This window comes from Barbus barbus, assembly GCF_936440315.1.
Source record: "Barbus barbus genome assembly, chromosome: 16".
NCBI lineage: Eukaryota > Metazoa > Chordata > Actinopteri > Cypriniformes > Cyprinidae > Barbus > Barbus barbus.
Genome location: NC_136744.1, coordinates 10058862 through 10073390, shown reverse-complemented (window position 1 = coordinate 10073390; position 14529 = coordinate 10058862). Strand labels below are relative to the sequence as shown.

The window sequence follows — 14529 nt, the reverse complement described above, 5'->3', positions numbered from 1 at the left end:
GAGAGGTTTGGAAAAATTAATCGTTGAGCGAATCGTGTGGGAGTTGAGCATGTAAGGTAAAAATAAATGCATATTATAAGTGTTTTTTGATCTTGCATGCATGTTAACCTGTTGTTGCGGACTCCCAAAACCAAAATATGAGTTGAATCCATGTTTGTTGACCTGATGACCTTTTTTGATTGGAAACATAGTCATTTAAAAGTAGAATGTACTCTGCAGTTTTAAACTTCTGTATAATTAGGCCATCAAAGACAAGTTTATTCTGGTTAAATGCAACAGCTGGATTCACTGTTATTGGGAAATCTCACTTCTGCTATGCATTTGGAAAAATTTTCAATTTTCTTGATCATTGTGTCATCAAAATCTATGGAGTCTTCGAGTCTATGCAGTTTGTGGTAATATTTTTTTAATTACCCTTTTATTAGATTGTCTATGTTAAAAATGGTGTGGTCTTGGGTCACCATCTACACTACCATTCAAAATGTTGATGTTGGTAGGACTTTTTAATGTTTTTCAAAAGGAAGTCTCTTATGCTCACTAAGGCTGCATTTTTTTTTATCCACTAAGAGCTGTAATATTGTAAAATATGTATTTTTTCCTGTGATTGCAAGGCAGAATTTTCAGCAGCCATTGATTACCTGTTTTTAGAGTCAGAAATCATTCTAATATGCCGATTTTCTGCTCAAGAAAATTTATCAATGTTGAAATCAGTCATAAAGCTTATTTTTGTGGGAACGGTGACACTTTTTTTTTTTTTTTTCAACATTATTTAATGAATAGAAAATTCAAAAGAATAGCATTTACTCTTTTGTAACATTATACATTTCCATACCAGTGGTTCTTAACTCATGGGGACCCCTGCTCAGTGGTTTTTGCATGTCTCTCTTATTTGATACACCTGATTCAGATCATCAGCTTGTTAGGAGAGAGCTGAACTGGGTGTCTTTGCTGATTAATAGCATTAAGTTCTTCCAAAAAGATCCTGCCAACACCAAACATTTGAACTGCACTATGTGAAATGTGAAACCTTGTGTCCTGCAGCAAAACCACTGCGAGCCACTACTCTATAGACCTAGTGCCAAACTAGTGTCAGTACCCAGCACTGGGACAGGCTTTGGTAAAATGGATGTAATTTTCTATCACTTCAGCTCAAGATTATGTATTTTACCCTGCCTCAAAAATTTGAGACATCGTAAAATATTGAACAGTTTTTCTGGGTACTTTAAAAAAAAGATTTAAGTGAGTTCCTAGGAAACACATACAATAAATGCCTTGTTATCATTTATAGATGACTCACTGCCATATTGACGCAAGGGAATTTTTAAGCTTATGCAATTACTGGTAAGTGTGAAGCACCCACATGACCAAACAGTTTACAAAACTCTACTGTAGTTCCTCTGTAAGAAACGCTATTGAATTAACATACGGTCAAACACTAATATGCTGGAATATTTATTCAGTTAATGTATAGCACTGTTTTAATACATACATTTGGCTGATAAGAGCAAGGGATGTAGCAAAATAAATTTTATACATTCCTCATAATTCACATTCATTATGTACACAGTGTACGCATGCATCTTGCATCAGAAACATCACATTTCCAGAAAGCAGTTCCTAAAAGTCATGCTCAACTGAGATCATCTGTCACGCGGATGTAATTTATTTGTCAAGGTTGCTATTTGAAAATTCTCTATTCTCAAAGGCATTTTCATCAATATTTTCTGTTGTTTATATTCTACTTTACACTAGAGGGTTTAGTTGTTTCTTCTGGACCCTTGGTGTCCACGCTGTCCTCCTTGCTGCTGTCTTTGACTTGCTCTGTCTTCTCCAGAGCTTTAGCTTCTATTTTGGTTGACATCTCAGATTTTGCAGCCTTCACTTCATGTGCACCACTGTCTAAATCTTTGTCTTTTTGGACAGTTTCTTCATTTTTAACATCTTTGCTGGTTCCACTGCCTTTGGTTGTCACACTATCCACCTCTTCAGCTTTTTCAGGCATCTTCTCTTTGCTTTCTTTAGTATCCTTTTGCTCAGGCTTTGCATCAGATGTTGTTTCCTGGGCTTTGGGGGGTTGATTACTCAGTGTTTCATCAACCTGTTTCTCTGTGACTTCAGCTTCCCCTCTGCTTGTTGTCACACTTTCAGCACTGCTATCGCGTTTTCTGTCCTCCTGTTTCTTTGACTTCTCAGGTGATTTTTCTTCCTCAACTTTGGAGACGTCTTCCTGTGTCTTTTCTGTTTCTTTAGGCTTAGCATGTTCAACCTTTTCTGTTTTGATGCTGTCAACACTGTCACTTTTGCGGACTTCCTGTATCTGAGATTTTTCAGGTAGTGAGTTTTCTTCCACAACTTTTGAAAGGTCCTCTTGTGTCTTTTCAGTTTCTTTAGTCTTAGCACATTCAACATTTTCTGTTTTGAGACTGTTTACACTGTCACTTTTGCGGTCTTCTTGTATCTGTGACTTTTCTGGTTGTGATTTTTCTACTTTGGAAAGTTCTTGTGTCTTTTCTGTTTCTTTAAGCTTAGCATGTTCAGTCTTTTCTGTTTTGATGCTGTCTGCACTTTTGCTGTCCTCTTGTATTTGTGACTTTTGAGGTTGTGATTTTTCTTCAGCAACTTTGGAAAGGTCTTCTTGTGCCTTTTCTGTTTCTTTTAGCTTTCCAGTTTCACCCTTTTCAATTGCCACACTTCCTAAACTGCTACTGCTTTTGCTGTCCTCCTGTTTCTTTGACTTTTCAGGTTCTGATTGTTCTTCTGCATCCTTTGAAACCTCTTTTTGTGTCTTTTCTGGTTCTTTAGCCTCAATACTTTCACCTTTTCCTTTTTTCACATTGTCTACCAGTTCAACTTTGGTATCTTTTACAGACTCCTCAGGTTTATGTTCCTTTTCGTCTTTACCTGACATGTCCTCTTGCTTTCCCCCAACAGGTTTCTCAGTTAGTTTGTTGTTATCCTCTTGGTCTTCTTCCATAGGCTCAGATTTCTTAGTTTCTTCCTTCATACTAACAGATTTGTCTTTTTTTGCGTCCTCTCCAGTAGTCTGTTTTTCACTCTCAGCATGTTCAGGAGTTGCTTGTTTATCTGGTTTGGGAGTATCTTCCTCTACAGGTTTCACTGGAGCTGATTCTTTCTCATTCTCTGCTGATTTTGCAGTTGTAGATTCTTGAGATAAGAATTTAGCATCTTCAGTTTTTGGAGAAGTTACCCCAACAGTCTGTCCAGCAGGCTTAGTTTTTATTTCAATTGTTGCTTCAGGATCTTGAGGTTCCTGAGATGGTTTGTCTTTTTCTCCAGTTTTTGATTCCTCTGGTATTTCTTGCTCTTCTGACAGATCTGGTTTGGGGGCATCTTTCTCTGTCTCTTTAGCTTGTTTATTTTCCTCTTCAGGTTCTTCTACTTTTCCCTGCACATCATCCTTCAGGTCTTTGTGCTCAGTGCCTTTTGTGTCTAATTCCTCATCTTTATCTTGTTCATCAGTGGCTTCTTCTGTAGATTCCTGAGTTGGTTCAGAGTCAGCATCTTTTTGTACCTCAGAATCATCTGGAGTTTTTTCAGTTGCCTCATTGTCTTTATCGTCACTTGGTTTGACTTCATTTTCCTCTGTCTCTAACTCAGGACTGACTTCATTGCCGTTCTCCATGGCTGGTTCTTCAGTATCTTCTGCCTCTTGTGGAGTTTCACCCTGTGCATCCTTCTCACTGCTCTCCTCATCTGGTCTGTCGCCCTCTCTCCCCTCCCCACTCTTTTCAGAGCCAGTGTCTGAAATCTCCACATCTTCTCTGGTGGTCTCTGTAATAATCTCTTCGACAAATTTGTACTGAGGCTCTGCTTTTCGAGTTGCTCCCCCCTGTCTTTTGATACAAGGGAGAGTATAGATGGGTGACTGTCTATAAATGTATGGTACTGAAATATGAGCATCTGAGATTGTAGAGTACCTTGACTCTTCACCCTCCAAAAGTTTTCTGAAAAAAATAAATAAAATAAAACAGAATAATATTCAGATTAATTATTCTCAATTAGTGACAGCCTGTGCATTTTAAATCCAGGACTAAGAAACTATAAATAGGGCATATTTTTGACAAAATTCATTACAGTGCAGTCACAGCCAAATTACAGTAATACTATAATTTGGCTGTGACAACACTGTAATGAATGTTTACAAAAATGTATCCCATTTATTGTTTCTTAATGCAGAGGCTACTGAAATTTCAAAAACTCCCACAATCCTAAACAGACATGAAAGCCACCAACCAAATCATGAAATTACACTCAATTTAGTTAAAACTCATTGTAATCAATCAACAAATTATCTGTCATAAAAAAGAACTTAGTATTGATTATTTGAAATTAAAATGAGCCTAACTTTCCTGTTTAATAAATATGACAGTCATGTAGAACATCTCTCGCTTTATTTACTCGCTAATTACTTATGTCACTTAATACATGATTGTGTTCCTTGAAGGCCTCTGCAATAATATTATCTACAAGACTACATCTTCCAGGCAATTTGGTTGGCTGATTAAGCTGACAATCTATTAATTTGCACTGTTGAGGTACTCTCAAGGAATAAATTCTGATTTGATAAACTCTACTTGCCAAGCGGACAGAATCAGGTATGGAAAGCGACCAATAATAGATAATCAAATAAAGATAAGAGATTTTTTTTGATAGCTGTTAAGAAGGCTTTGCTGGTCCTGAGAGTTCATTATTAAGTGAACAGTAAAATGGTTGATAAAATAGTGTGTAATCAAAGAAGTACCTGTAGGAATAAATTTCAGCATCCAGTGCCATTTTGACATTGAGAAGGTCCTGGTACTCCCTCAGATGACTGCTCATGTCAAATTTAGCATTTTTCAGCTCAAATTCCAACTCTCTGATTGTGTCCTACACCATGGACAAAATAAGTAAACAATGGAAATGCATTAGAAAAAGCCACATGACATGGCACTGAATCTTAGATTGTGCAGAATTGGAGTATGAAGTACTCAACTTGCTACTTTATCTTGATTTAAACAGAAAATGATCAATCAAATCATCAAACTGAATGATTAAAATATTCTAGGTTCACACGGTGTCTTACCTGGTAGTGATGGATTTCAGCATTGTGCCGTTGCTCGAGGTCATACAGCTGCCTCTCCAGGGCTTCTCTCACACCTTTCACAGAGTCGAGCTCAATGTTCCTGGACTGGAGCTGTCTCCTGTGTTCATTAATCTCTGCTTTAGTGGCCATGAGCGCTTCTCTGTTGACCTCAGCAGCTTTGGTCAGTTTAGCGAGCTGCGCTCGAAAGCGTTCATCAGCATATCGGATGTCAGAGTCGGCGTGACCTTCAAGTTGCATCCTGATGTCTCTCAGAGCTGCAGTGACATCACTTCTACTAAAATCACTAATTTCTGCTGTCACATGACCCTCTTGGATTTGGGCCACCATTTCGGCTACCTCACTTTCATGGTTTTTCTTCAAGAAGCCGATCTCCTCTTCGAGAGCTTTAGCTTTTCTGTCCATTTCTTGTTTGGTTAGGTGTGCATCATTAATGCATCTCTTTAGTACTGAAATGCTGTCCTCCGCATCAACTCGACCACAAGCCTCTCTCTCATACTTTTCTCTCAAAGTGTTAAACTCGTCCTCCAGGTTCTGGCGGTTTATCTCAATTTGATGCTTTTGAAGGCCTATCTCATGAACTTGCTGCCTCAGACTACCCAGTTCTGATTCATACTCTTTGGACAGAGAGGCAGATGATTTTGCTCTCAGTCTAATGACCTCAATTTCTTTCTCTAGCGCTCTGTTTTGGTTTTCCAGGTGATGAACCTTCTCGATGAATCCCGCGAAGCGGTCATTGAGCCCCTGCAGTAATTCTTTCTCACTAATTTTCCTCAGATTCTTTCCACCTGCATATTTGTTTGAAAATTCCAAGCTATCGGCCGGTTTAGAGGCGAATTCTCTAAGGATTTCGTTACCTCTCAGAGGTGCTGTGGACCCGAAGCTGAAGGCAGACCTTGAGGTGAGTTGTGATGAAGGACGCGCCGTTTGGCACCGGTACTCTTCCCGTGTCCGGCCAGGTGAATGCAGAAGACGCTCCATTGTGAGGCTGGTGCGTTTTCCTTTGCAGCGTTTAGTGAAAATGGTGCCCTTTATATACTGCAATAGATGCTAGGTTTGCGGAATGGAGCTGTCCATACTGGTTAAATGCACAGCATCAGCTGTTCAGCTCAGCGTCCTGCGCGCGCACTCCTCCAGGGAGCTGACGTGACGTCACAGATTCCCAGCTCATAGCCTATTCTGCCTTAAAATATTTTGTTCAGTACGTTAGCGAAGCTAGAATACATGTGTTATAAAATGTACAGAAAATGCACCCTTTATGCCATATATTTCATTATCAAATTCAAAAATTTAGAAAAAATCCCCCTAATTATGTAAATATTACTTTTTATAATAATAAAGTAATAATGTAATTAGTTAAGTACTAGTAACGAAGTTATTAACTTTTATAGTTAGGCTACTGATTTTTTTTAATTATTATTATTATTTTTTTACATATCACAGATTTCCTCAGTATAACTCCACCTTATTATAATAATGTAGGCTATGTATATAAAACATAATGAAATCATCATCCTCCCTTTCAGGGTTTGTACCACTCAAACACAAGTAACTGTCGCTTTTTTTCCAAATCATACAAAATCGTATGAGGAGAACCATCTGTAAACCTTGTTACCATATGTACAGAAATATCAGCATTAAATCTTTATGTCAAACACCTTGTCAGGACCGTCTGCACAAGGTTATCAGAGGCTAAATGAACCCTAAATACCTTCTACATTTAAAAAGACATAGCTAATAATACCTCAACTTGGTCACACTTTAGTTTGGGGAACAGTTCTCACAACTAACTAACTATGACTTTTGCCTCAAACTTGATATATATTAATAGTTATATTTAGCCTAGGTATGGGGTAAGATTAAATGATCTATGGTCATGTAAAATAAGGAATTAATATGTGCTTTTTAATAAACAGCCAGTAATATGCATGCTAATAAGCAACTAGTTAATAGTGAGAATTGGTCCCTAAACTTAAGTGTTATCATAAACTTATATTAAAATGTAATAGCCTATACTGTAGCTTGAGATGGCAATTTGTCTGTTAAGGCATCTTAGTTAAGGCTGTGCCTGCTCAAAATTCTGTGTAAAGACACAATGTTGCATAAACCAGACTAAATTATGCCTGCTCTGACCCGCCTCAGCCCCTAATATCAAAGTATATGGTTATCATTGCAGTATAAATGGATTTATGCCACATCTGAGCAGCATTAAACAGTATCATATGCAGTGTAAATTTGGAATTAGAGTGTTTAAAAACTTGTTCCTTTTAAATTAGTTTTCTTATATTTTTTGGAGATGTACTATTGTTGTCAGCTAAGGTATCGTTGATATGGTTTAAAAATCTATATTATATTTCTGCAAGCTCAAAAAAATGCTATTACTGTAGAGTATGTGATTTTCAGCAGAACTGTGACAGCTTTTAATTTATGTTGGTGTTATTATTTAACAACATTACCGTTTCCTCATATAGTCAGATTTGCAGATATTTTACTGTAGTAGCAACATTCTTCAAGCTATAATGTACATGTTTGTGCTGCAGAAAAGCACAAGTCAGCTCTACACTTACAGTCATGCTGAGCGGTCTCTGTGAGCTGGATTCAATCCAACAGCACAGCGTCTACACGAGCAGCCAATAACAACATACACACCACACGTCTGCCTTCTCATGTGAGTGCATCCAAATATGTACTTTAAATTTACTGTATAACACATTACTTATATAGTCTGACACCATTAGTACTTGCTTATATTTAGCATATTTGTCATATTGGTATGTCCCCTTTTTGCTTTAATGACAGCAGCATTAACTGGAATAGATATAGAAAGGATCGGAGGCTCTGCTTACTGATGAGGAAAACAAACTCTAGTTTCCCTAAAATAAAAAATTATTCATAGATTAATTTTTTGATTACTATTAATGACTGAGAACATAAAATTCTCAGATATACATGTTTTGTGTGATCCAGATAAAGCTAAATACCTGCAGCTAATTGATGCTTAGTTCCACTGAAATAAAGATGCTGCACTCTGACCAGGTGTCATGTTAATTTATCAACATAATTCTTGGTATTTCAGCTATTTGAACAACTACAACCATTTCCTTCAGTTCAGACACATGCAGTCAGCAGTGAATTATAAAGTGGAATAAAGAAAAATAAATCTCATCATGAAAAACTGCATGTGAAAATGTGTCATTTTAGTAAATGTGAGTACAACTTGAGGTTTAACTGATAAAATACACTTGTAAAGACAAATACTACATTGTTACAATGTTGTTAATAAACATTTGGAAAACAGATAATAATTTGTAATATTATATTTAACTCTAACACTCAGTGGATCAAAAAGGAAAAAGGAGAATTATTGCTAAGTTCATTACATGAGTGAATGAGTGATTACGACTGGAACTTGAACAGAGATTTAATTATTCTCTCTTAATCATCTTTGTTCTCTGTTGTAAAAGAATGAAAGAATGTCCGGATCTCATATGTGTCCCGTTTGTCATTCTGAAGGATTTTTCTCAGTCTGTTTCTGCATGTGATCCATTCGGTGGACACTCGCCCCAGCATCATTCCTTGTTTGTAATGCTCAACCGCAGTTTTCTCTGAGCCCCACCTGTACTGTTTGAAATCCCCATACATGCGATGCCAGGCTTGACGGTCAGCTGGCCTCAGGTCAGGAAGGGCAAACAGCTCAGTGAACTTCTGCTCTGCTTTAGCCATCTGCTTTCGTTCTGCATACCTCTGCGCTAACTCCAGCTGTGGGTATATGTAGCCTGGGTTTAAACTGGCACCCTTCTCTAAATGCTGAATGCAGAGGCCCAGCAGCTCCGGATTGTGTGTGTCATTCATCTGCATGGCTTTCCAGCGGTAGTTGTTGGCAATTTCATGATGTAAACGTGACGAGTCTGGTGCTATCTTCAGCATTTCCAGCAACACTTTCAGGGACTTGTCATAACACTGCTCTTTCTTCATAAACTTTGCAACATGCAAAACAACACTGAGGTTATCTGGAGCCATCGCGAGCGCTTGCGTCATGTACTGCCATGCCTCTGCGTTATTTACAGTCTTTGTGTTCTTGTAGCACTTAAGCCCCAGATACACATGGATCATTGCATTGTCCGGGTCCAGGTTCAGAGCTTTCTTCAGCTGGAGCACAGCAGGAGACTCTTCTAACCGTACACGCTTGTATTGACCAATCTTCAGTCCCTCCAGACGGAACAGAGAAAAAGCAAAGCCTGTGTTCCATTCTTTATCATCCGGCTCTTTCTGTAAAGCTTCAAGGAAACTCTCCTTGGCCCTGATGTAGGTCTTTCTAGAAAACTTGAGAAGCGACCAGGCTTTTTCGCTTTGAACTGCTCTGTGAAGCTCTGCTGGAGACAGAGCAGGGAAAGCTCTAAGGATTTCATTCACTTTCTCTATGTAAGTCTCAGCCTCAGTCACATTGCCCATGAGACTGTGCACCCAGGCCAAGTTTCCATACGTCACAATCACATTGCTGTCATCATCCGGATGTTCCTTCTTTGCTAGTTGCAGGGTCTTAAGAGCCTCCTCGTCAAATCCTTGTAAATGTTTAATAAAGGCCAAAAGATTTAATTCTCTTTGTTTCAGGTTTCCTTCAAACTCACATTTCACTGCCAGCCTTTCACGAATTTTCACTTCGAGAAAATTAAGGTCAGCGTCCTCCTTTTGCAAGTCCCAAGTAAAGTGGCACGACAACAGTTTAAGCTTGTCCTCAGACATTCCTGTATTGTTAAAAAAGCAAAATAGATAGAAGTGTTTACACACTTGCAGTTTTTCTTGCTCAGTTTCCTTGAATCTGTACAGTACAGTATATCTGACTATCTAATTTATTTTCAATAGGACTTACAGAAATCAAATAATCAGTAAAACATAATTTCCTTAAAGTGCTTTCTTAAATATGATTGTATTTATTTATTTTTGTCATTTTAATAAAAAAAAAGTATCTAGATTAAAGGCATTCACTGACTAGTATCTTTTAATGGTTTATTTTATTTACTTATTTAAAGAATTAGGTAACACTTTATTTTAAGGTGATCTTGTTACAAGTTACAACCTAAGCCAAACCCTAATCTTAACCCTAACCATATAATAAGTACATGTAGTTAATTAATATTACTCAGTACTTACATGTATAATTACACTGTAACAAGGACACCTTAAAATAAAGGGTAACCAGAATTATTAATCACATTATGAAAACAGATACAAAGTCTTACTTCTAGAACTTTGGTTCCTCATCCAAACGATGGCTGGTTGAATATAGTCGCTGGGGTGGTTTTTATAGGGTAGGGTAGGGTAGGGTAGGTTACTTATTTTGGGGACAATAAGTTTCACTTTCCACCTATTGCTCTGATTAACGATAAACGAAACTAAGAGTGTAGCATCAACAACCCAGTAAAATGTAATAGGCTTCTTCTTCTGTTTATGCATACCAATGAACAATTCTAGATTAGATTAGTGATATGTAAAATGAATGTCAACGACAAAAGGAAAAGTTTCAAGTGTATAGATTCGTGACTTTAAATGTGATTGATAGATGTGACGTTAAAGAAATGAAAAATAGCAATGTGCAAAAAATGATGAGGAAAATTACAGATAATTGAGGCACACAGTACTTACAACTAATAAATTGCAAGCAGATGAGTAAATAGCTCACTAACAAGTCAATAGATGTTTGCATGTAGGACAAATAACTTGAACCAGAAGAGTAATGACTCCATCTAGTGGTTAAACCTTGTCGCTGCACTCCTTTAAAGTTGGCAAAATACTGAATAAACGGGCAAAATATATATATTTTTGTAATAATAATAACATGAACAGCCTTTGCTAATTTTTTTTTTTTAGTTTTATAAAATATATTCATAGTTTTATTGACCACAGGCCATATTTTTTCATGAACACCAGACAGTTCTGTTGAAAAGTTGAGTTATTTATTCTGAAAAATAGATTTAAAAATAATAATAATAATTATGTAAGTCTTTATTTAGATGATTTATTTATTGTTAAATCAATCTTTTGATAGCCAGCGTTAGGCCATCTCCAACCGTGAGCATACTGAGATCAATCCGATCATCTTTGTGTAGCTTCTTGTTCAGTTTGTCTATGGTCTGTGAGGAAAGGTCATCTTCAGCTGGGTTGATGACCCGTCCACCCCAGAAGACCTGAAGAGCAGAGAGACTCCAGCTTACTCACAGATGAATAAGAATATATAGATATATTCATCACTATATTTGTAAGGTCATTTAAACGAATCTGTAAAACCTAGCTGTGCACCCATAGTACCCTCTCAGAAAAGAAAGGTACAAAAGATTTGTACCTTTTCAAATGTACATCTTTGTAGTCTGTACCTTTTGAAGTGTGTTTGTAGTGTGTACCTTTTGACCTCCGCCCAGTGACATCTTTTGTAACTTTTTATCTGAGAGTGTATTACAAATGGGTTAGTTTCAAAGCAAACTAAATAGACTGTACTGTATACTTACATTATCAATAGCCACAATGCCACCCTTTCGAAAAAGCTGGAGGGACTTTTCATAGTATGTTTCCTAATTCTTTTTGTCAGCGTCAATGAACACAAAATCATATGTTCCAGCTTCACCAGCAGTTAGGAGTTCATCTGTAAAGACACAAGGATGATTTCTTTATAGGTTTACTTGAAATAAATAAATAAATACATTAAAATGATGTACTGCAATTGTATTTCATCATTACCCAAGGTTTCAACTGCAGGTTTAATGTGAATATCTATTTTATCCTCCACTCCAGCCTAAAACAAAAAGAGTTTGGCGTTATTTGTTCTAATTTTACATTTTAAATCCCTAGTGTACAATGAAACATTTTCGTCTTTGCTTGACATATAGGGTGTTATTTTTAATGTTGTATTATAAAAGTATATGATAAAAAGACAAAATTGTAGATAAAGCACTTTGATGTTCAACTTTCTGCAGTTATCAGCACCCAGGTGTACATTCACATCTGTCTCCATCAGCAATCAGTGTAGAGTCTGATGGACATTTCTGCATCTCTGCCTTCCTTCAATCCTACTGGTCAGCTGGGCTTTATACTGATGACTGTGAGCTTGCAGTGGCAGGCAGTAATCAATATCGAAATTGAGACGTGTGTATGCGGAGAAGCAACTTAACAGATACAGTTGTCTAAAGCAGTGTTGTGTCCTAATAAAACAAATGACATCCTCTGTATTAAAATGTTCAGAATACTACTGTATGTTTTACTATGGTTTACCTCTGTAAAAAATGGCTTGCCTATTTTCACATATTCCTCATTAATTTCTCAGGCCACCACGAGTCCATTCTCAGGAACTACCAGAGCCAGACTTAAGGTGTTGTATCCTGTGTACATGCCTAAGACAGATGCAAAATATGTGTTTTACAGGTAAGCAGTGAAAAGTAAACATGTGATTTTCAAGAATTATGCTGCTTTCACTCACCAATCTCAATAGTTTTATTGGCTTCTATGAGTTTTTTGCGAGATTAGCCATAAACTGAGCCTGCTCAGCTGCCACCATCATCAGGTTTTTGGAATCTTCCATAGTTCTCTTGAATCAGAAATATAGTGCAGGTGAAAACAAAATATGTATATACTTGTGCAGTATATTCCCATCTACTGACCTCAGAACAAGCCGTTTGCAGAATCTGTTAAAAGTGATGTCACATATTACAGGCCCCGCCCACGACTGTTGATGGACACGCATGATTTCAGTGCGATAGACACAATAATCAAAACCAAACACATTTTTTTAGCAGAGTTCATTTGCATTTAAAGAGACATGCACAAAAACAGCATGTTTCTGCTTCCACTCAAAATAGGCATTTTCAAAATGACATCATAAATTATCATAAATGTGGGATATTTTGAGCTGAAACTTCACAGACATATTCTGGGGACACCTGAGACTTATATTAAATCTTGTAAAAAGGGGCATAACAAGTCCCCTTTAAGGTAATGTTTGAAAGTCACTTAAAAAAATGAAACCTGGAAATACAGAGAATTTTAGGGTTTTGAAGAAAAGGACATTTATGGTAGGCTATATAAATATAAATAATTAAGATTCGAGATTGAGAAGTATTAAAGTTAAAGGTTTACTACTGTTTTTGCCAGATTTTTTGGTTAATCTAATAAGGGTCAGTTTGACCCACAAAATAAAAATCGTACCCAAAATACGAACATAATACAAGGATTAATAGAGAATGCAAAGCAGAAGCATGTTTACAGTGGTTTCAGACTTTTGAATTTTTATTTTATTTTACATTATGATTTGCTTATTTTATTATGTCTGGTGGCACAAAAGGTGTTTTTTTTACGCACCAGTTGTAGTTTGGTTAGCACTGGGTGCTCCCTCAGAGAGTTATTGACCACATACTGCAGCAGAGGATCATCTCCTTTGTGACTCTTGCTGATAAGAGCAGACTGGCAGAGTCCTACACACAAAGTGAACAGATTTTACTTAAACAGTATTAACTACTGCTGTGGAAATGAAAGCATGCATAATTTCAAAATAGGAGAGCCAACTGTATTATTATACAGAGCTGGTTTATCAGGGTGGCATTTACCTGCTGCAAAATCTCAGCTTATTACAACACTCATAACCATAACATATAAACACACTAGGTGACCTATAAAAATGTGTCTTTATACAACTTCTAGGCACCCAATTTACTTTAACCAATGAGAAGCAGTGTTACCTTCAGGCCAAAAACACCCTAAAATGTCAAGTACTGTATTTATCAAGCAATATATTTGAATGCATTTGTATTTAGAAGTCAAATTACTGTTACTGAATATTTCACATAAATAGTCATAATGAAATCAAACATAAACCTACCTGTTAATGCCAAGAGGAGACTAATGGTACAAAGCATCTTAATGTCAGGAGTCAGAATCAACAGAAACAAGAGACAAATGAAATTGTGATGTATGCAAGTGAGGCTTTTATTTAGACTAAAGCGGAAAGTACAAGTTTTCTTTGTTTGGCCCCCTGATATAAAAAGAGATGCGGCTGCTTTTTGCATGATATTGATTTTATCAAAGTTTACTTTACAAGTACTTTTCTTCAATGACCATTAGGAGAAGCATGATAATACCCTGAATAGAAAGCTTGATACAATCTAGATTTCCAGAAAATTGGGGAGAATGTATAATTTGCAAAGAGCTGTGATTTTGAGACCTTTCAAGAAATTTTCAGGCTGGTTTAAATTTATTTCTGATGCCATTACAGATTTCAGTGGCATAGTAGCCTACTCTTCTCATTTACTGTATATTCTAGTTGCTGTTTCAAACACTGTACCTTTATGAATGGTAAATTACACAATAAATTCCTATATTTGGCAAGAATCTATTGATTATCATGAATTTTTGTTCTCAAGTTAATGAATATATCATCAGCGTAG

At 36.8% G+C, this 14529-nt stretch overlaps 2 protein-coding genes and 1 pseudogene across 4 annotated transcripts; all 3 read right to left on the bottom strand.

Moving 5' to 3' along the window:
- Nucleotides 1-1738: 1738 nt before the first annotated feature.
- On the bottom strand, nt 1739-6082 carry LOC306882161 (uncharacterized protein; the record flags this gene model as incomplete). The annotated part of the gene is made up of 3 exons (XM_079436640.1): nt 1739-3965; nt 4763-4887; nt 5084-6082. The coding sequence occupies 3 exons, from the start codon at nt 6080-6082 to the stop codon at nt 1739-1741; spliced, it is 3351 nt and encodes a 1116-aa protein (XP_079292766.1).
- Nucleotides 6083-8140: 2058 nt separating this feature from the next.
- On the bottom strand, nt 8141-10402 carry LOC306882052 (interferon-induced protein with tetratricopeptide repeats 1-like). Of its 2 annotated transcripts, none has more exons than XM_079436485.1 (2): nt 10342-10402; nt 8141-9846 (listed from the first exon to the last, which is right to left on the bottom strand). In XM_079436485.1, exons 1-2 carry the CDS (start codon nt 10361-10363, stop codon nt 8537-8539), a joined length of 1332 nt encoding a protein of 443 aa, XP_079292611.1. In that variant the 5' UTR covers nt 10364-10402; the 3' UTR covers nt 8141-8536. The 2 variants fall into 2 exon arrangements, with proteins under 2 accessions (XP_079292611.1, XP_079292612.1); XM_079436486.1 differs by having other exon boundaries at nt 10253-10376.
- Nucleotides 10403-11127: 725 nt separating this feature from the next.
- Nucleotides 11128-14001, bottom strand: LOC306882160 (catechol O-methyltransferase domain-containing protein 1-like; annotated as a pseudogene). The gene is made up of 7 exons: nt 13965-14001; nt 13448-13560; nt 12570-12677; nt 12365-12483; nt 11834-11888; nt 11605-11738; nt 11128-11286 (listed from the first exon to the last, which is right to left on the bottom strand). The product of its transcript is annotated as a catechol O-methyltransferase domain-containing protein 1-like (transcript).
- Nucleotides 14002-14529: the final 528 nt, after the last annotated feature.